The sequence below is a fragment of the Coregonus lavaretus genome, assembly GCF_964263955.1.
Source record: "Coregonus lavaretus genome assembly, chromosome: 20".
NCBI classification, from domain to species: domain Eukaryota; kingdom Metazoa; phylum Chordata; class Actinopteri; order Salmoniformes; family Salmonidae; genus Coregonus; species Coregonus lavaretus.
The window spans coordinates 8,067,196-8,087,403 of NC_140007.1; the positions used below are offsets into that span (position 1 = coordinate 8,067,196).

At 44.3% G+C, this 20,208-nt stretch overlaps 1 protein-coding gene across 1 annotated transcript in view; it reads left to right on the plus strand.

Annotated features, from left to right (window-relative positions):
* Positions 1-20,208, plus strand: part of nup210 (nucleoporin 210) — a 57,883-nt gene that overhangs the window by 31,008 nt on the left and 6,667 nt on the right. Inside the window, exons 14-33 of the mRNA XM_084185168.1 lie at positions 192-337; positions 3,433-3,651; positions 3,818-3,991; positions 5,094-5,286; positions 5,435-5,541; positions 7,056-7,160; positions 8,044-8,145; positions 8,777-8,905; positions 9,584-9,711; positions 9,923-10,058; positions 10,157-10,219; positions 10,703-10,882; positions 10,973-11,053; positions 11,201-11,332; positions 11,635-11,793; positions 16,748-16,839; positions 17,073-17,247; positions 17,572-17,747; positions 19,192-19,412; positions 20,022-20,158. Coding sequence (XP_084041294.1) covers positions 192-337; positions 3,433-3,651; positions 3,818-3,991; positions 5,094-5,286; positions 5,435-5,541; positions 7,056-7,160; positions 8,044-8,145; positions 8,777-8,905; positions 9,584-9,711; positions 9,923-10,058; positions 10,157-10,219; positions 10,703-10,882; positions 10,973-11,053; positions 11,201-11,332; positions 11,635-11,793; positions 16,748-16,839; positions 17,073-17,247; positions 17,572-17,747; positions 19,192-19,412; positions 20,022-20,158 — 2,855 coding nt within the window. The remainder of the gene's footprint in view (positions 1-191; positions 338-3,432; positions 3,652-3,817; positions 3,992-5,093; positions 5,287-5,434; positions 5,542-7,055; positions 7,161-8,043; positions 8,146-8,776; positions 8,906-9,583; positions 9,712-9,922; positions 10,059-10,156; positions 10,220-10,702; positions 10,883-10,972; positions 11,054-11,200; positions 11,333-11,634; positions 11,794-16,747; positions 16,840-17,072; positions 17,248-17,571; positions 17,748-19,191; positions 19,413-20,021; positions 20,159-20,208) is intronic.

Sequence of the window (20,208 nt, forward strand, 5' to 3'; positions counted from 1 at the left end):
GAGCATAATATCTACCACTTCAATCGCCTCATACATTTTATGATTAGCCTTGGACTTGAAGCATCTTATTGTTGTCTGTTGTGCGTCTGTGTTGGATAAGAGATGTATATGAAAGCAGGTAGACTTTGTTGTCCTCTAGGACCGGAATTGCAGCCGTATGTCTCTCTCTCTCTCTCTCTCACTCCCTACAGGTAGACTGGCTCCAGGGCAGGACCACTGCAGTGGTGTAAGGGCCCAGGCTCTAGCCCCAGGATACACAACCCTGACGGTCAGCTACACCCACGGCAACGTCCACCTCAGCGCCAAGATCACCATCGCTGCCTACCCACCACTCAGAGTGAGTCCATTCCCCCCTACCTGTACCGTAGGGCATGGCCTATTCACACACATTCATTTCATATTGGTTTACTTCAATCTCTTCCCTGGTCAAAAGCACAAAAAGAGACTTGAGCTTGAAGTAGTTTTGTAGCTGTGTTTTGTACTATTGTATTGATTTGTAAAGCTTGTTTTTAACCCCTGCACCTACAAACCCTGATGAGTTGTCTTCTTTGTTGTGATGCTATCTCAAATCTGCCCAGTGATCTTCAGTCACTCTACTCTCCCAGCCAACTCTCCCCAGAGCAGAAATGAGCCTTTCTCTCTTAATTAGCAGAAGGTTGGGACACGCACACACTTTCGAGCTAAAGCCGGTCGCATGCTTCCCAGCCGAAACAGTTCACGCCTGTATTATGACGAAATGTTGTGACTTTTTTTGTTGGTTTTTGTGTATTCAGCTGTTCGCACACACAAAACATTTTCTTAAGGAAGTCGAAGTTCGGTTGCCGAAGTAAATTCAGATGACATTTTATTCATCACATGCTTCATAAACAACAGTTGTGGACTAACAGCAAAACAAATGCTTACTTACGGGCCCTTCCCAACAGTGCAGAGAGAAAGAAAATAGAGAAGGAAAACACGTAATAATAGATACATAATGTGTAATGATAACTTGGCTATATACACGGGGTACCAGTTCAGAGTCGATGTGCAGGGGTACGAGGTAATTGAGGTAGATATGTACATATAACTAGGAATAAAGGGACAGATAGTAAACAGTAGCAGCAGCATATGTGATGAGTCAAAAAAGTTTGTGCAAAAAGGGTCAATGCAGATAGTCCGGGTAGCTATTTGGTTAACTATTTAACTAACTATTTTCCAGTCATGGCTTGGGGGTAGAAGCTGTTCAGGGTCCTGTTGGTTCCAGACTTGGGGCATCGGTACCGCTTGCCGTGCAGTAGCATAGAGAACAGTCTAAGACTTGGGTGGATGGAGTCTTTGACTATTTTTAGGGCCTTCCTCTTGACACCGCCTGGTATAGAGGTCCTGGATGGCAGGGAGCTCGGCCCCAGTGATGTACGCCCAGTCTACGCCCCTTCGTCGGTGATTGGTCAACAGTACTACTCATAGTAGGAGTGGGAACTATAGATGGGATTATTCAATGAAGTGCTGCCACTCAACAAGAGACAACTAGTTTTCATGCAATTTGTTCACTTACTGCACCAAACATCTTAGTTAGATGTAAAATTGTGCGACTAAGACCTCCTCTGCAAAAACATAACAATTTAATTACCAATCTTTTTTTATTTATCTTTTATTCATTCTGACTATTTTGAGGAAGTGTATACTGGCTATGTTGTTGCTACGGCGTCTCAAGCAGGACAAACCGTAATATTGCCGTTATGTCTCTTTTTTCAAGCAAAGGTCTTTTAAGCGAGGCACAGACGTTCGCTTCGCCTAGCCGAGTTCTGCTAGGAGCAAACCGAACCAGTATGCGGACGCCTTTACACACACACTTTCACAATACAACACACACACACACACACACATTTTCTCTCTGCAATCAGGGCAGAAGTGCAAGGATCAGCTAGTGTTAAATTACCTCCTCCTTGGTTTCGTCAGTGTTTTGTGCATTTTTAATTATGCCCTCATGCACTCAATACACTGATTTGTTTTCTCTCCTGCTGCTTTGGCTCAAGTACTTTACTGTAATGGAATTAATGTCAACTAGGCCCATAGAATGGACAATTTATGTAAAGCAGAGAGGCATTATGGGAGAGGCATCTCCATTTCTATGCATGCATAATTTTGTCATGCATACTCTCTTCCATTACCATGGGTTTTCATCCCATTAACCCAAGTGCATGGTAAGACAAAATCATTAGATCATTTGTTTTGGTACTGTCCATTTGTAGCTTGTTTTTGGACACAGGTCCTGGAATGGCTTAAGGATTGCAATATTTACCTGGAGCTAACCCTGCAGATGGCATTACTGGGTGATCTGAAAAGTCATAGTCGATCAATAATATAATACTTTTAGCAAAAAAAATTATTTTAAATTTACAATCTATAGAAACAATGAGAATAGAAAGGTTCAGAACTTTTTTAGAACCACAGTACAGTTAAAATATATGGCGAATAGAAATCCAATATGGATGGTGTTAAGAGATAGATGGGTGGTGTTGAATGGAGTTGAAGGATGGGACTAATAACAACTAACAACAGCTAATAACAACAAGATAACTAATAATGTAAGCATACTGTGTCCATAATAAGTATATAGGTTATACGTTGAGAGCTTTTGTGAAAGAGCACAGTTAGAAAGATATGGCATATAGAAGCAAACCGGATGGACATCAGAGAGGTTGAGGGTAGAGGAAGTTCAGGAGAAAAAAAAAAAAAATTAGAATTATTGTAAAATGGATTGTGTATATAGTATAAACTGGAAGTAGAGGCCTAAGCATTGTTGTTCACTAGTTTGCTCCAATTAGGGAAGGGGTGGTGGGGTTGGAGGGTAATAAAGGGAAATATATATATATTTTAAAGGATATATATATATTACGAGGGGGAAAAAACATATGGGGGATTGGAAGTGATGCAGACAATTACATTGATGGAAGTTACAATCTATCTGCAATATTAAGGCTGATCTACCCCCTAAAATAATAAAAAATAAAGACAGTACTCTTTGGTACACTAACGGGAAATTGTTTTATTTTAGGAGGTAAAGATAAGCTTCTGAGTGAGCCAGTCATTACTCTTACTCAGAGAAGGAGTTCACGCTCCCTTCAAATAGCTACTGTAGCATTTACCTTACCAACCTTTTACCACGTTGTCTGTCTGTCAACCTCCTTGACCTAGTTTGGCTGTCTGACTTGAACACATTCATGCACTCTCCCCAGAGAGGGTTGCAAAACCTCCTGAAGTTGAACCATTTAGGATTGGCAGTGTCAAACCTCTGAGCTTTATCTAGAAAAAATCTAACAAATGTGGAGGTGGACCAGCAAGAAATAAGCAGTAAATGTGCTTCATCAAATATAATTTGACTTTACAACATACAGTATATCACTTCTCCATTCACTAACCTGTACATGCTCTACCTGTTGTCATGTGCAGGCTGTGGACCCTGCCTCTGTTGCCTTGGTGACCCTGGGCTCCTCTAAGGACATGCTGTTTGAGGGCGGGCCCAAGCCCTGGGTCCTAGAACCCTCCAAGTTCTTCCGGAACCTGAAGGCTGAGGATGAGAACAGTGTTAGCCTGGCTCTGACCGCGCCCACCTCCCGTAGCTACCTCCGACACTGGGTCAGAGCCACCTGTAGAGCCCTGGGAGAACAGGTGAGGGAATGGGCTTTTCCTTGTTTGGCACCTACTGAATATGACCCTAGGCTTTAAACAAACGTTCTAGCTCTTTAAGATACCTTGTAGATGAAATGCTTTGTTACAAACATTAATAAGTGTGTTATGAACAGGTAATAAGCGTGTTATAACTGTACCTCTCCAGGTATTGGCACTTACTGTGGGGAACCAGCCTAGTCTGACCAATCCCTATCCTGCGGTGGAGCCGGCGGTGGTGATGTTTGTGTGCGCCCCTCCCTCTCGCCTCACCTTGGTCCCTGTGTACACAGGTCCCCAGCTGGACATCACCTGCCCTCTACTGCAGCAGAACAAACAACTGGTGAGAAAAAGAGAAAGAAAAAGGCAGTGTTTACACAGCACACAAACAAACACACTTGGCACAGGAGCTAGCTAGACAAAAATAAACAAGGCAACGGTAAACATGTCGTCCCTCACGAGTGATGCAGCATCCCCCTTGGGCCAATCAGTGTCGTTTTGTAAGTGATCTCTATGGCAAGACGCATCATTCACCCAAGTTTAGTAAAAAATTGGGCCAGTGGTTGCTGAGATATCGCGTGGGTTAGCTAGACTCATATCCCTGAGCAAGTGTGCCAAATTTCATCACTCTGAGTCCAATAGATCAAGCGATATATGTGCCTGTTATAGCACCACGTCAGCTCGATATGAATGTTCTTGCACATGTTGAGTCTTGACAGTGTTTGCAACATGTGTACCAAATGTTGTTACAATACGGATATCCTTGACTGATTTATATGCATTTATGTGCCAGACCACGTGAATGTGTATTGGTCAATAGCGGCCATGTTGTTTTAGGTACTAGTCTGGAAAATGTAGATCTTTGTCCATAGATGCCACATATCAAGTTTTAGTGCAGAGTGGTCATTCGGTGCCAGAAGAGTAGCGTTTTAAGTGTTTTTCACAAAATTCTAAATGGCGGTAAATCCATCATGGCGACCTTAGGGGTCCCCGAGGCAAATTTTGTTCCTTGTGAGGAGAGGGACTTATGTACCAAACGGGGTGACCTTAAAAAGTTAGCATTTTCAAACTCTTGTAATAGTGCCACCATCTAGCCAATCAGTGTAATTTTGTATATGCCGGATCTCTATGGCAAGACGCGTCATTCACCCAAGTGCCGGTGTTGTCTGAGCGATCGCGTGTGACTAATGTACGAACGAACATACTGACGGATGGAGACAGATCCACAGTCCCCTCCCCGATTTCATTGTGGGGGACAACTATAGAGAGAAATTCATCATGGGGGACAACTAAAGAGAAGGTCATGTCAAGTTTGCCTTTCTGCCTCTTAATTGCACATGGGGGGATAAATAAAGTTGTATTGAATGTCTGCCTCCCTGTCAGTTTAACTTAGAAAGAAAGAAATAGAGTGGGGGGAAAACTGTGTGGAACATTATTTGTTGCAGGTGCCTGTCTCAAACTACCGCAACCCTGTGCTGGACCTGGCTGCCTTTGACCAGCAAGGCAGGAAGTTTGACAACTTCAGCTCTCTGAGTATCGTCTGGGAGTCGACCAAGGTGTCCCTGGCCAGTATCGAACCTACCATGCCTATGGGACTGGAACTACTACAGGACAGCAACAAACAGAAGAAACTTCATGGTACGGCTTTGATATTTCTCATGATGGTGTCCTTGTTTGATTTTGTTTTTATTCTTTAGTCTAATACCAGGTGAAACCAGGTGTAATACCAGGTGTTTTTGCAGGCAATTTCAACAGTTTTGTCCAACAGAAATGTCCTCTTTGTCAGGTCGTCAGACGGTCCTTGTCCACCACCAGTCTGGGACTGCTGCTATAACAGTAACAGCTCTGGGTTACCAGGTCCCCCACCTCAAGGCTGCTAAGGTTCTCAGTCCGGTAAGACAGAAACACAACCTTTAGCAGAGAAACATCACCCTTAGAAACATTGCCCTTATCGTATCTATTTTGAAAGCCATTGTGAACATTTTGCGGGTTTATCACTTCATGCTGTGACTGGCAGGCAGGATGCTGTTAGCTGAGTGTGTGGTTGTCTGTGACCACATAAAATAAACATTTAATCAGCTTAGAGGTTGCTATAGCAACACAAGACAGGAGAGCTGAAAGTCAGAGCTTCACGAACTGTACAAATGTGACCCACCACCTGGATTCAGTCCTATGTAGTAAAATGTGAAGAAAATAATTGTTGGATAAAAGTAGAGACTGAGCTAGAAAATGGTATATCATACACTGCAGTTGAAGAACAATAGGAAAGTAATTCTGCTTTGAAAGTTTATAAACTTGTAACCCCACTTTTGAGAAAATAGCCCGTGAATGTTTTGGTACCTCTACTGGAGAGCTCTTCTTTGTCTACACCCATTCAGCATCGTTCACACCCTCTTAAGCCTTAGCCCCACCCATCTCATTAAGGATTCACAGTATGAAATTAGTAGCAAAGAAAGTAGTCTGCCATGGTTGCCCTTAGTTTGAAGATGTAATCCAAAGACAAGTGTTTTATACAACAGTCTTCTTTCGGTGTTCTCTTTTTGAACTCTCCGCATTTGGCAATCATCTCTCTGCTTCCACCAGGCATTCCACTGATTTCAAAACTCGGTCAACTTCTTCCGTGACAACCACACCGTTTCTTCCCCACCATTGTCATCAGGAGACTCTACAATGTCTGGTTCAATGAAAAATGTTTTTATCTAAATCAGGAATTTCCTCATTGTCTGATTAATTTTCAGAGTCAGAGAGAGTCAGCATGGCACAATCATCCTCTAAAAAGTAGTCCATCACAACTTTTTCCCACTGAGCTTTGACGATAGCACTATGACCTTCAGGGCAGCAATGTTGAGAGCAGTTGCAACATTTTTCAGTTCTTCATGATATCTTTAAAAAAAGCTGCGGTAGAAAGGATTGTCTACACATACTGAGCAGCTCATGTTATAGACAGAAGCATGCTACATGTCCAGCCCATTCATTATCTCAGACGATCATGGCTAGCGGGAAGGTTCCTGTATTTGTCTGTGGCTAAACCAACTAGCCTCGTAATGTAACAATTTTATTCGTATTTACAGATGGCATACAAGTTTGTTATTAAGGCACGTGAAAGTTCACATGTTCCAGAAAGCATTTCTGCTATAAAAAAAACATTTTGATTAAAACAAATAAAGAATCCTTCAAATGCCTCTCCTGTGAATTAGTGACGTGCCACATACGCCTAGTTTCTTGAAAGGGTTCACCAATACTAAATTACAGCATTTCATTTTGCCGTTGATACTAAGACTTCCCCTATGATTTCACTTGACCTTTACCCTACAAAAGTTGAGTTCTGTGGTTATCTCATCTTGGTGTCACTCTGACACTTGTAACCATGGCACCCATCCTGTTTTATCTCTCCTTCTTTCTGGCAGTTTGACCCTCTGACCCCTGTCTCAGCCACTCTGGAACTCCTATTGGTGAAGGACGTGACAGTCAGTCCCGAAGCTGTCACCATATACAATCACCCTGACGTGCGGGTAAGAACTGGGGCCTTTGTAAGGCTTTCAGAAGTGTGAAATGTTCCAGATAGAAATGTATGGCATAGAGCTGACAGAATACAATGTGACCCATCCTTCACTGTCACTGTCAAAGGTAGTATCTGCTCCCATTTCTATGGTCCTCCAGTCTTCCCTCACTGGGCCCCAACCACCACCACTGTATCTTAATCCTCTCTGACCTTTGACCCGTCTCACACTGTAATCTTCTTACTAAGGTCACTGCCTGCCATGTAACCCCCTTATTCAATCTCCCTCTATATCACTGACTGCTCACAGATCCCAACTAGCTGAGAGCACTAGATTATGATGCCTTGAAATTAGAGCTGGGACGATAAACCAAAAATGATTGACACCGACCACTTATTGTGGACATTTTGCAGATATTGTTCATTACGATAAGTAACCTGTAGGGCCCTACTAGAGAAATGTGAAGTTTGAAATGAATGAAGTTATGGGTGATTGTTGATGGCACAATTGATAGCTATAACATTGAAAGTAGTAATAGGAGTTATTATTTTATTTTATTTTGGTGCACATTGTTATAAACGTATTGTTCTATTTATCATGATAATTCAGTCAATTTATTGTGGTATGGATTTTTTTTTATATTGCCCAGCTCTACTTGAAATATTCCACACAGGTGGCCACTGGCCCTTCATCACAAGGTCTTATCAGCATGGCTGATCAATTCTGCTGCATGGATTATCTCACTATAATTACAAATGATTACTTGTGGCCCATGATGTGAATAACATGTACCTTTCAGCTGATATTGTGATGGGCCTTGGGCTGCTTCTTTGTCATCTTGTCCATTGTGGTGTCATGCTTTCATCTACGGCTTCTCCTGTTGTGTGTCCTGCAGGCTGACCTGGCCCTGAGGGAGGGCTCTGGGTATTTCTTTGTCAACACCAGTGCTGGAGGGATAGCAGACGTGGTGTACCAGGAGGCCCAGGGATCTGCTGAGGTGAGGAGAATCACAGAACTCTCAGAATGGCAATGCTGTTGAGCATACCACTCTTAAATATATGTATGATGATGTGATGTGTTGTACACCTGCCGCCTTAGTTCCTACACCTCCCTTTGCCCCTTTTATTTTTTATTTAACCTCTATTTAACTAGGCAAGTCAGTTAAGAACAAATTCTTATTTACAATGATTGCTTACCAAAAGGCAAAAGGCCTCCTGCGGGGACGCTGGCTGGGATAAAAAAAAAAGTATATATATATTTATATGACCAAATACACATCACAACAAGAGAGACAACACAACACTACATAAAGAGAGACCTAAGACGACAACATAGCATGGCAGCAACACACGGCAACACAGCAAGGTAGCAACCCAACATGAAAACAACACGGTAGCAACACAACATGGCAGCAGCACAAGACATGGTACAAACATTATTGGGCACAGACAACAGCACAAACCTTATCATCCTACTTTCTAACACTATTGTAACTGAAGTGATGCTCTGAATGCAACATTGATGAAAGCACTAGGACATCCGTGTGCCTTGAGAAAGGGTGTTGTAACATAAAATGAGAACATGTCATTTAAACCCTTGCATCACTGTGGCCTCTCCATGTGCTCAAGGTGCTTCCAGTCCAGCCGGGGACAGTGCAGGTGATGGTTCATGACCTCTGCCTGGCCTTCCCAGCCCCTGCTACGGCTACGGTCCACATCTCAGACATCCTGGAGGTTTATGTCCGAGTGGTTGACAAGGTCAGTGGCCAGCCTCAATTCTTTATCCTGCAAGGCAGACACTCAGCTCATGCTGAAATTCCAAAAGCTGTGTATCACTGGTTTGCCGAAACAACAGGAAAGTCTTGTTCACTATGTGAAGTGTGTATTCAGGGAATTGACATTTTAAAAAATTATATACAGTACCAGTCAAAAGTTTGGACACCTACTCATTCAAGGGTTTTTCTTTATTTTCTTTGAAAAGCATTCCAGGTGAAGCTGGTTGAGAGAATGCCAAGAGTGTGCGAAGCTACATGATTCCATATGTGTTATTTCATAGTTTTGATGTCTTCACTATTATTCTACAATGTGAAAAATTGTAAAAATAAAGAAAAACCCTTGAATGAGTAGGTGTGTCCAAACTTTTTACTGGTTGTGTGTATGTATGTGTGTGTATATATATATATATATATATATATATATATATATATATATATATATATATATATATATATATATATATATATATATATATATATATATATATATATAAATAGGAACTAAGATGCTGTGAATGTTGGTTAGATCAGTGTTGAGTGTAGCTGCTTGTATACTTAGTAGAACAAAACACAAACAAACACTTTTATGCAAATGACTAATGAAATTAGAGCCAAAAATAGAGCTTGTCATATTAACAAAACATTTACTGCTTTCTTGCAGGTGGAGATTGGTAAATCTGTGAAAGCCCATGTCAGGGTTCTGGATGACAACAAGAAGCCCTTTTTGGCCAAATATTTCCGCTTTTTGAATCTGAAACTCACTGCAGCGTCCGGTATCATCTCTCTGCAGTAAGTTACAGTTACATTAATGAATCATATAAGTATCAAGTTTTGTTCTTAGAGCAAATATTATTACACGCACACCATCACATTGCCTCTGTCTGTGCCACTTGGAATTGAAAAACGGATAGGAATTACTCCTGCATGCACCTCGGCACGCATGTTTTGCCTACATTTCAGTAAAGTAGACAGTTCACCGTTCATGTTTTGTTTTCCCCAGAGCACTGTCAGATCCTTCAGAGAAGGACACGGCAATCTTCCTGGTCAAAGGCTTAGCAATCGGACAGACCAGCGTGTCTGCTATGCTAGTAGACAAAACTGGAAGGAAGATTGCATCTGCTCCTCAGCAAATAGAGGTAGGAGGGTTTTCATGAGACCCTCCCTGAAACATGTTGTCCAATGATGTTCTATTATGTGTGTTGAAAGACACTCGTTTTTGTTTCGGTCTTTCTAGGTGTTCCCACCATTCAAACTGATCCCCAGGAAAATGACACTGATAATCGGAGCTATGATGCAGGTATATTGGATTGTTTGATTGTAGGATTATTGTGGGAAAACCCTGTCCTCTGCCCTCGCTGTCCCCCACACTGATAAAACAGGATGTCCTGTCTGGAGAATCTCCTGTTGTGAAGATGATTTGAATCACCACACGCTTTCAAATAGGCTTTTCCAGCTTACCTGTTGAGCAACTGCTCATGTCTGTTCTTTGTATTTGTGAAGCTCTCCACAGGCCATTTAATTGCTGAGTATTAAGTCATTGTAAATGCACACACCCTGTGAGTAACATGTTGATTTAATCTCCAAATCTCCAGTGTTGATTATTCTAACAGACCATGAATGATTTGATTGCCTTGAGCAATTTAAAGACCCCACATTGACAAGAGTTGATGAACACGCTGGCAGTATCCTCAGGGCCAGTCATGTGAAACTAATAGTCTACCATATTTATGGCACACACACACACACACACCACCCTTTACCTCGTCTCTCCATGTTGTAGATCACATCCGAGGGCGGCCCACAGCCCCAGTCCAACATCCTCTTCTCCATGGCCAATGAGAAGATAGCTTCTGTTAACGACATAGGTCACGTCAGGGGCGTCGCCATTGGCAACGTCACGGTGACAGGACTGGTTCAAGCTGTCGATGCAGAGACTGGGAAGCTTGTCATTGTCTCTCAGGTAAAATACTTGTACATCATCGGTACATCATCATCTGTTTTTCACCAATTGAAAGTGATGTACTTCTATTCTGATGTTTGGTATGACCAGGATCAAGTAGAGGTTGAAGTTGTGCAGTTGAGGGCCATTCGCATCCGAGCCCCTATCACCAGAATGAAGACTGGGACACAGGTAACACATGATAAATGAACTGTAATCTCAAATGGCCTCTGACAGTGTCCACAGGACATACTTCACTCTAAGTAAGATGCGTTACATTGTGAATATCAACAGACGTGTGACCTGCTTTGAGTTTCCTCATCCTGTCCCCTCTCCTAGATGCCTGTGTATGTGATAGGGCTCACTAGCAGTCAAACCCCCTTCTCCTTCGGCAACGCCCTGCCTGGCCTCACCTTCCATTGGTCCACCACCAAGAGAGACATCCTGGAACTCCAATCACGACATGCCGAGGTGGGAACCAGTTTTTGATCTAGAGTTTTTCTTCTTGATGAGTGAGAAAGGTTACATTCAAGGCCACAAGCACCTTCCACAATAAGCCATAAATAGTGTAGTGGAAAAACTGCTTTGATTAAATTATAGATGAGTCGGATCTTTGTTTTGAGCTCCTATGAACCTTTGTATCAGAGTGACTGAATTAGTACAAAACGATTCGCCATCTTCACCAGAGAAACAACATCTGATATTTCTACTGTCTCATTTCTAACACTATTTCTGCTTTCATTCACTGATAAAATGCCTCTCTCTCTCTGTAGGCAGCTTTCCAGCTCCAACCAGAGCATAACTTTGCTATGAGTGTAACAGGGAAGACTAAAGGAAGGACAGGGCTGAAGGTGGTGCTAAAGGTCACCCACCCAAAAGATAGGCAACTGGAGAGGAACCTACTGGAGCTCAGTGACGAACTCCAGATCCAGGTACTATACTTATGCAGACTCCTATATGCCAGGAGAACTCATATCCCAGGTTTGGAGTACTGCTGTCTTTCTTTTCTCCCTAATAGTTATTTGACTGATTGGCCAGAGATCCCAATCTCCCGGTGTCCTAGGTCTGGATCAGTCCCTGATTAAAGGTTTACAATGCAAATCAGCAGTACTACTGTACTGGCCTAGAGGTCTGGATTTGAGAAAGGGGTATACTACTCTTACTACTACTACAACAATAATAATAACAACAACAACAACAACAACAACAACAACAACAACAACAACAACAATAATAATAAGAATAATAAGAATAATATCTACTACTACCACTACTACTACTACCACTACTACTACTACCACCACCACCACTACCACTACCACTACTACTACCACCACTACTACTACCACTACCACCACTACTACTACCACCACTACTACTACTACCACTACCACCACCACTACTACTACCACTACTACTACCACCACCACTACTACTACCACTACTACTACCACCACTACTACTACCACCACTACTACTACTACTACTACTACTACCACTACCACTACCACCACTACTACCACTACCACAACATTTACATTTACGTCATTTAGCAGACGCTCTTATCCAGAGCAACTTACAAATTGGTGCATTCACCTTATAGCCAGTGGGATAACCACTTTCCAATATTTTTTTTTTTTTTGGAGGGTGGGATAAGGGGGGGGGGGGGTAGAAGGATTACTTTATCCTATCCCAGGTATTCCTTAAAGAGGTGGGGTTTCAAGTGTCTCCGGAAGGTGGTGAGTGACTCCGGCGTCCTGGCGTCGTGAGGGAGCTTGTTCCACCATTGGGGTGCCAGAGCAGCAAACAGTTTTGACTAGGCTGAGCGGGTACTGTGCTTCCGCAGAGGTAGGGGGGCCAGCAGGCCAGAGGTGGATGAACGCAATGCCCTCGTTTGGGTGTAGGGACTGATCAGAGCCTGAAGGTACGGAGGTGCCGTTCCCCTCATAGCTCCATAGGCAAGCACCATGGTCTTGTAGCAGATGCAAGCTTCAACTGGAAGCCAGTGGAGTGTGCGGAGGAGCAGGGTGACGTGAGAGAACTTGGGAAGGTTGAACACCAGACGGGCTGCGGCATTCTGGATGAGTTGTAGGGGTTTAATGGCACAGGCAGGGAGCCCAGCCAACAGCGAGTTGCAGTAAACCAGACGGGACATGACAAGTGCCTGGATTAGGACCTGTGCCGCTTCCTGTGTAAGGCAGGGTCGTACTCTCCGAATGTTGTAGAGCATGAACCTACAGGATCGGGTCACTGCCTTGATGTTAGCGGAGAACAACAGGGTGTTGTCCAGGGTAACGCCAAGGCTTTTTGCACTCTGGGAGGAGGACACAACGGAGTTGTCAACCGTGATGGCGAGATCATGGAACGGGCAGTCCTTCCCCGGGAGGAAGAGCCGCTCCTTCTTGCCGAGGTTCAGCTTGAGGTGGTGATCCGTCATCCACACTGATATGTCTGCCAGACATGCAGAGATGCGATTCGCCACCTGGTTATCAGAAGGGGGAAAGGAGAAGATTAGTTGTGTGTCGTCTGCGTAGCAATGATAGGAGAGGCCATGTGAGGATATGACAGAGCCAAGTGACTTGGTGTATAGTGAGAATAGGAGAGGGCCTAGAACTGAGCCCTGGTGGACACCAGTGGTGAGAGCACGTGGTGCGGAGACAGATTCTCGCCACGCCACTTGGTAGGAGAGACCTGTCAGGTAGGACGCAATCCAAGAGTGAGGCGCGCCGGAGATGCCCAACTCGGAGAGGGTGGAGAGGAGGATCTGATGGTTCACAGTATCAAAGGCAGCAGACAGGTCTAGAAGGACAAGAGCAGAGGAGAGAGGGTTAGCTTTAGCAGTGCGGAGAGCCTCCGTGACACAGAGAAGAGCAGTCTCAGTTGAATGACCAGTCTTGAAACCTGACTGGTTTGGATCAAGAAGGTCATTCTGAGAGAGATAGCAAGAGAGTTGGCTAAAGACGGCACGCTCAAGAGTTTTGGAGAGAAAAGAAAGAAGGGATACTGATCTGTAGTTGTTGACATCGGAGGGATCGAGTGTAGGTTTTTTGAGAAGGGGTGCAACTCTCGCTCTCTTGAAGACGGAAGGGACGTAGCCAGCGGTCAAGGATGAGTTGATGAGCGGGGTGAGGTAAGGGAGAAGGTCTCCGGAAATGGTCTGGAGAAGAGAGGAGGGGATAGGGTCAAGCGGGCAGGTTGTTGGGCGGCCGGCCGGCCATCACAAGTTGCAAGATTTCATCTGGAGAGAGAGGGGAGAAAGAAGTCAAAGCATAGGGTAGGGCAGTGTGAGCAGGACCAGCAGTGTCATTTGACTTAACAAACGAGGATCGGATGTCGTCAACCTTCTTTTCAAAATGGGGGGATTCAGCAGGGAGGAGAAGGTGGCAAAGAGATTCTTAGGGTTAGAGGCAGATGCTTCGAATTTAGTGGTAGAAAGTGGCTTTAGCAACAGAAACAGAGGAAGAAACTGTAGAGAGGAGGGAGTGAAAAGATGCCAGGTCCGCAGGGAGTCTAGTTTTCCTCCATTTCCGCTCGGCTGCCCAGAGCCCTGTTCTGTGAGCTCGCAATGAGTCGTCAAGCCACGGAGCAGGAGGGGAGGACCGAGCCGGCCGGGAGGATAGGGGACATAGAGAGTCAAAGGATGCAGAAAGGGAGGAGAGGAGGGTTGAGGAGGCAGAATCAGGAGATTGGAGGGAGAAGGATTGAGCAGAGGGAAGAGATGATAGGATGGAAGAGGAGAGAGTAGCGGGAGAGAGAGAGCGAAGGTTGCGACGGCGCATTACCATCTGAGTAGGGGCAGAGTGAGTAGTGTTGGAGGAGAGCGAGAGAGAAAAGGATACAAAGTAGTGGTCGGAGACATGGAGGGGAGTTGCAGTGAGATTAGTAGAAGAACAGCATCTAGTAAAGATGAGGTCAAGCGTATTGCCTGCCTTGAGTAGGGGGGGACGGTGAGAGGGTGAGGTCAAAAGAGGAGAGGAGTGGAAAGAAGGAGGCAGAGAGAAATGCGTCAAAGGTAGACATAGGGAAGTTAGCCACCCAGAACTGTGAGGGGTGAGCCATCCTCAGGAAAGGAACTTATCAAGGCGTCAAGCTCATTGATGAACTCTCCAAGGGAACCTGGAGGGCGATAAATGATAAGGATGTTAAGCTTGAATGGGCTAGTGACTGTGACAGCATGGAATTCAAATGAGGAGATAGACAGATGGGTCAGGGGAAAAAGAGAGAATGTCCACTTGGGAGAGATGAGGATTCCTGTGCCACCACCCCGCTGACCAGATGCTCTCGGGGTATGCGAGAACACATGGTCAGACGAGGAGAGAGCAGTAGGAGTAGCAGTGTTTTCAGTGGTAATCCATGTTTCCGTCAGCGCCAAGAAGTAGAGAGACTGGAGTGTAGCATAGGCACCACTACTACTACTACTACTACTACTACTACTACTACTACTACTACTACTACTACTACTACTACTACTACTACTACTACTACTACCACCACTACTACTACCACTACCACCACTACTACTACCACTACCACCACTACTACCACTACTACTACTACTACTACTACCACCACCACTACTACCACCACTACTACCACCACTACTACCACTACTACCACCACTACTACTACCACTACCACTACCACCACTACTACTACTACTACTACTACTACTACTACTACTACTACCACTACTACTACCACTACCACCACTGCTACCACTACTACTACCACTACTACTACCACCACTACTACTATCACTACCACTACCACCACCACCACTACTACTACTACTACTACCACTACCACCACTACTACTACCACTACTACCACTACTACTACTACTACTACTACTACCACTACTCCTCTCAGGGTTCATACCCGGACGCAGCACTGCGATTGGTCTTTCTGTGTGGCTGGATCACACTGTCTCAGAAATATGACACGACTACTCAAGATAGTTTATAGTGCTTGTTTATGGACCTCCACCTGTTCTCCTGTGCCCTTCCACCTAAAAACAAACTGAAAGTGAACAAACACTGCAAGAGCAAACATGCTGAGAAGTCTGACTGTAAATCAGTGATGTTTTGAGTGTGGTTGAGTACTTGAAGGAGAAGTTTGCTTTTTTACAACCAAATCTAAAACATTTATGTAAATGACATAAAAAGGGTCCTGGAAAAAAACATGAACTCGTGCTCCAAAAACACCCAAATGTTATTTTAGGAACGGAAACGCTCTCAGTATAGTGATGCAGGTCTTTAGATGCTGTACACATGAAATTGTCATTCCAAACTTTATCCGCAACGTTATATTCCATTTTGTGCGATTCGAGCTGTTTCCCCTAACCAGCTGTTCCATTCTCTGTGAAGCCTGCTGCTAGAATGGACGGAGAGGTATCGCTCAATTCGCAAAACAAAATGGAATATAACGTTGCAGATAAAGTTCTAAATGACACCATTTCATGTGTACGACCTCTAAAGACCTGCATCACTATACTGCGAGCATTTCAGTTTCTAAAATGACGTATTTGGGTGTTGTTGGCGCCTTTCTTAATGTGTTTTTGGATCCCCCGTACTGTATAAAGAAGAGGTAGAAGTGAATCGCTGGTTGTGGTACGTTTCTCAAAAACAAGTGAAATCTCTAAGAAAAGTTTCTGGACCCTTCTATAACATGCCATTTACATCAAAAATAGAGATTTGGTTGTAACAAAGCAAACTTGTCCTTTAAAGTGTCACTTTGTAAAGTGATAAGAAGGCAGATTGGCCTACGATGTCGTGTGCATCTCGCTTCAAACTGCATTAGACTATGTCGTGTCACGAAGACCCAAAAATCAAAGGATGGGTAAAAACCTCCATGTAATTACACTGTCAACTCTTCCCTTTGATCAAGGTTTATGACAAGCTGCACATGCTTAATCCAGCTGTGGAGGCTGAGGAGATACTGATGGCTCCCAACTCTGGGCTCAAACTCCAGACTAACCGGTAAGGGAAGAGGGGTCTACCAACCTTAACACTTTTGTCTCCACCTGAGACACTTTGAACACTCAACAGTTTACTTTGAGCATTCAGCATTACACATGACCTCTTCAGTTCTGTCTCAAATGACACCATATCCTCTCTATAGTGCCCTACTCTTGATATTAAAACAACTGTTTGAGTCTTCTCCAGAAAATAGAAAGCTACTAACTCTGGTGTGTGTGTGTGTGTGTGAACAGGGACGGTGTGGTTGCTCTGTCCTACCAGGTGCTGGACTGTCCCGACCAGGCTACCGTTGTCCAGGTGGATGAGAAGGGCCTCTTGTCCTCCGGCTCGCTCACTGGCTCCTCCTCCCTGCTGGTGACCTCACAGGAGACCTTCGGTGTCAATCAAACCCTGGTCCTCGCAGTGAAGGTGAGACCCTCTGCTCCTTAATTCAATTCTATGAATCTTTATTGCCCCTACGGGGAATAAATAAAACGTTAACACAGTGCAATGAATGAGAATGTGATTTTGTTCAATTAATAAGTTCTATCCATATCGTCGTAAGTTTACCGCGTCTCATGCAAATGTTGACAATAACCGAAACTTCATTACCCACACTTACGTCTACCATCTTACTTCATGCCATTATAAAGTCATGACAAATGGCAACACATTTTAAGAATATTAAATGAGAGATGGATTGCTTTGTATATTTCCTTACATTGTAGTCTATCCCCCTCTGTGGTTTCCCAGGTGGCCCCAGTGTCGTACCTGCGTTTCAGCACCAGTCCAGTTATCCACAACCCATCCAGGGACAGCCTGTCTGCTATTCCTCTGGGCATGGTGCTTACCTTCACTGTTCACCTCCATGCTAACACGGGAGAGGTCCTTCACAGCCACAACTCCCTGCTCACATTCACCACCAACAGGTAAGTTCACACATGTTATTTCTATTTAATGATGGTCTCTTTCTGTGTATTTCCTTATGGGTATTAATTTTCAGGTTACAATAATACTATTTTGGGCAGATTTGAAAGTCAAGTGAATGTACCACTTTTGGTATAATAAAGGGTAACTTGTACTTGAAAAAATGTATGAAGCCGTGGAGGCTGCTGAGGGGAGGACGGCTCATAATAATGGCTGGAATTGAGTCTAATGGAGTGAATGGAATGGTATCAAACAAATGGCAACCATGTTTTTGATACCATTCCATTTACTCCATTCCAGACATTATTTTGAGCCGTCCTCCCCTCAGCAGCCTCCACTGGTATGAAGGTGAACACATTGGGGAAGGAAATAGGGGAAGGAAAGGTGAAAGCAGCAAGGCAGGCGATTGAGATGGGATGGTAGGGTTAAGGCTGTGTGGACCAAGGCTGTGGAGCCATTATTCTGTCATTCTGCGCTGGAAATGTAGTGCCATGGCTTCTCTCTCAGTGCTCTGTTAGTGCAAGCGCTTCCAGGCTTCCTCAAACTGTCTCACACTCCAATTTCTTCGGAGACAAAAAAAGAAGCTTAAAGAGAGTTAGACGAGATGACAGCACTCCAAACTGTTCTGCCTTTACCAGTGGAAGAGAAAATTGCATTTGGCACTTAAATCTATAAGAATGCATGTATTCAATCAGGTCTTGTAGCCCTCGCAGCAAAGTAGACATTGTATGTTACATACCGACACCATCTCTGGTATTGATTTTCTAAATTACATTTCAATGCATTGTATGTGGTGTATTTCTTTAAATATATATTGACCCGTAAAAAAGATATCTACCTGACATTGAGATATGTAGAAGTGGAAGCACTGGTTTTCTGCTATGTTTTGCTGTTTGAGTGCAACATAAAGTGTGTGTGTGAGTGTGCACATTGCACAGCCCAAGTCTGTTTATCTGGAAGCTGCAGCAGGACAACTAAAGTAAATGAGTGCACCATGGCAGGGTTTAAAGCCAGCATGTCTCTCCCAAGGTTCCCAACATTAATTTAGACTGCTTTTCGTTCCTCCCCATTCAGAGTGAGTTGTTTCCACCTGAGTGAGCTAAATTAATGGGAGAGGGGGAAGAAGAGAGGTTGCACTGCTCAACCCGGCTAGGGACTCCCTCATTGGCCTGCACAATAAATTGATTCCATTACTTAGTTCTCAAGGTGCTGACAGACTACTTTAGGAGAGACATGTCCAAATAAGAGTAAGGAAGGGGCTGATGGTGGGGTAGTAAGGGGTTCTATATGTGATTAGGCTCTATAGGGCCTCAGAGGGCCACAGGAGAGTCACTTTTGTGTTGTGCCCTGGCAGAGGTAGTTGATTACTGGTTATGCAAGGAAAGCCATTGGGAATTCATACCAACCAACTACATGTTGACCATTTCCTCTCCTCTCTGTTTGTAGGGATGACCTGGTGCAGGTGGGCCGGGGCCCGGGTAACAACACCCTGACGGTGCGGACGATCAACGTGGGCCTCACCCTGCTGGCCGTGTGGGACAAGGAGCAGGCAGGCATGGCTGACTACCTGGCGCTGCCCGTCCAGCACGCCATCCACCCCGAAGACGCCACGAGACTGGTGGTGGGAGACGTGGTCTGCCTCAGCGCCCAACTCCTCAGCCCTCAAGGTGAGAGTTCAAGGAGGGGTTAATGTGGTGTTGTAAAATAACAGGTGCACTGTCACTAGTAGTACAACCAAGGTGCATGAAATTGAGATGAGGCTTATCTACAAAGATGTTTAAACAATTTTGGAGCAAAATGGATGTTTCGTTGGATAGATGCAGTTTCATGTGGTTCTTTGTTGTTGCATCTTAAATATGTGAGATCAGTGGAGGCTGGTGGGTGGAGCTAAATGAGGACGGGCTCATTGGAATGGCTAGACTGGAATAGATGGAACGGTATCAAACACATTGAAACCACGTTTGTCTCCGTTCCATTGATTCCATTCCAGCCATTACAATGAGCCCATCCTCCTATGGCTCCTCCCACCAGCCTCCACTGTGTGATATGTAATATTGATCTGTTTGGCAATTTCCTTGTTAGTTTTTATCTACTTCGGAATGGAGTCATATTTCTGCTGATTTTCTAAACATTACCATTGTCAGCTAACATTACCATTGTCAGCCCTGCGGGAAGCAGTGTGACGGATAAGACAGTCTTACAGTAAAGGAAGTGTGAATATTCTAGATGAGTGTTGAACCAATTGTAGTGTTTCAGCTCTACTCTTTTCCCTACAGGTGTCCCGGGTACCTGGAGCTCCTCATCCACTGGCGTGCTGCAGGTGGACTCTAAAATGGGCGTGGCCGTGGCAAGAGATGCAGGCACCACCACTGTCTACTATGAGATCCCTGGCCTGCTGAAAACCTACAGAGAGGTACTGCAACGACAACCTTACTACCAGATAACATTTATCTGTGTTAGAGA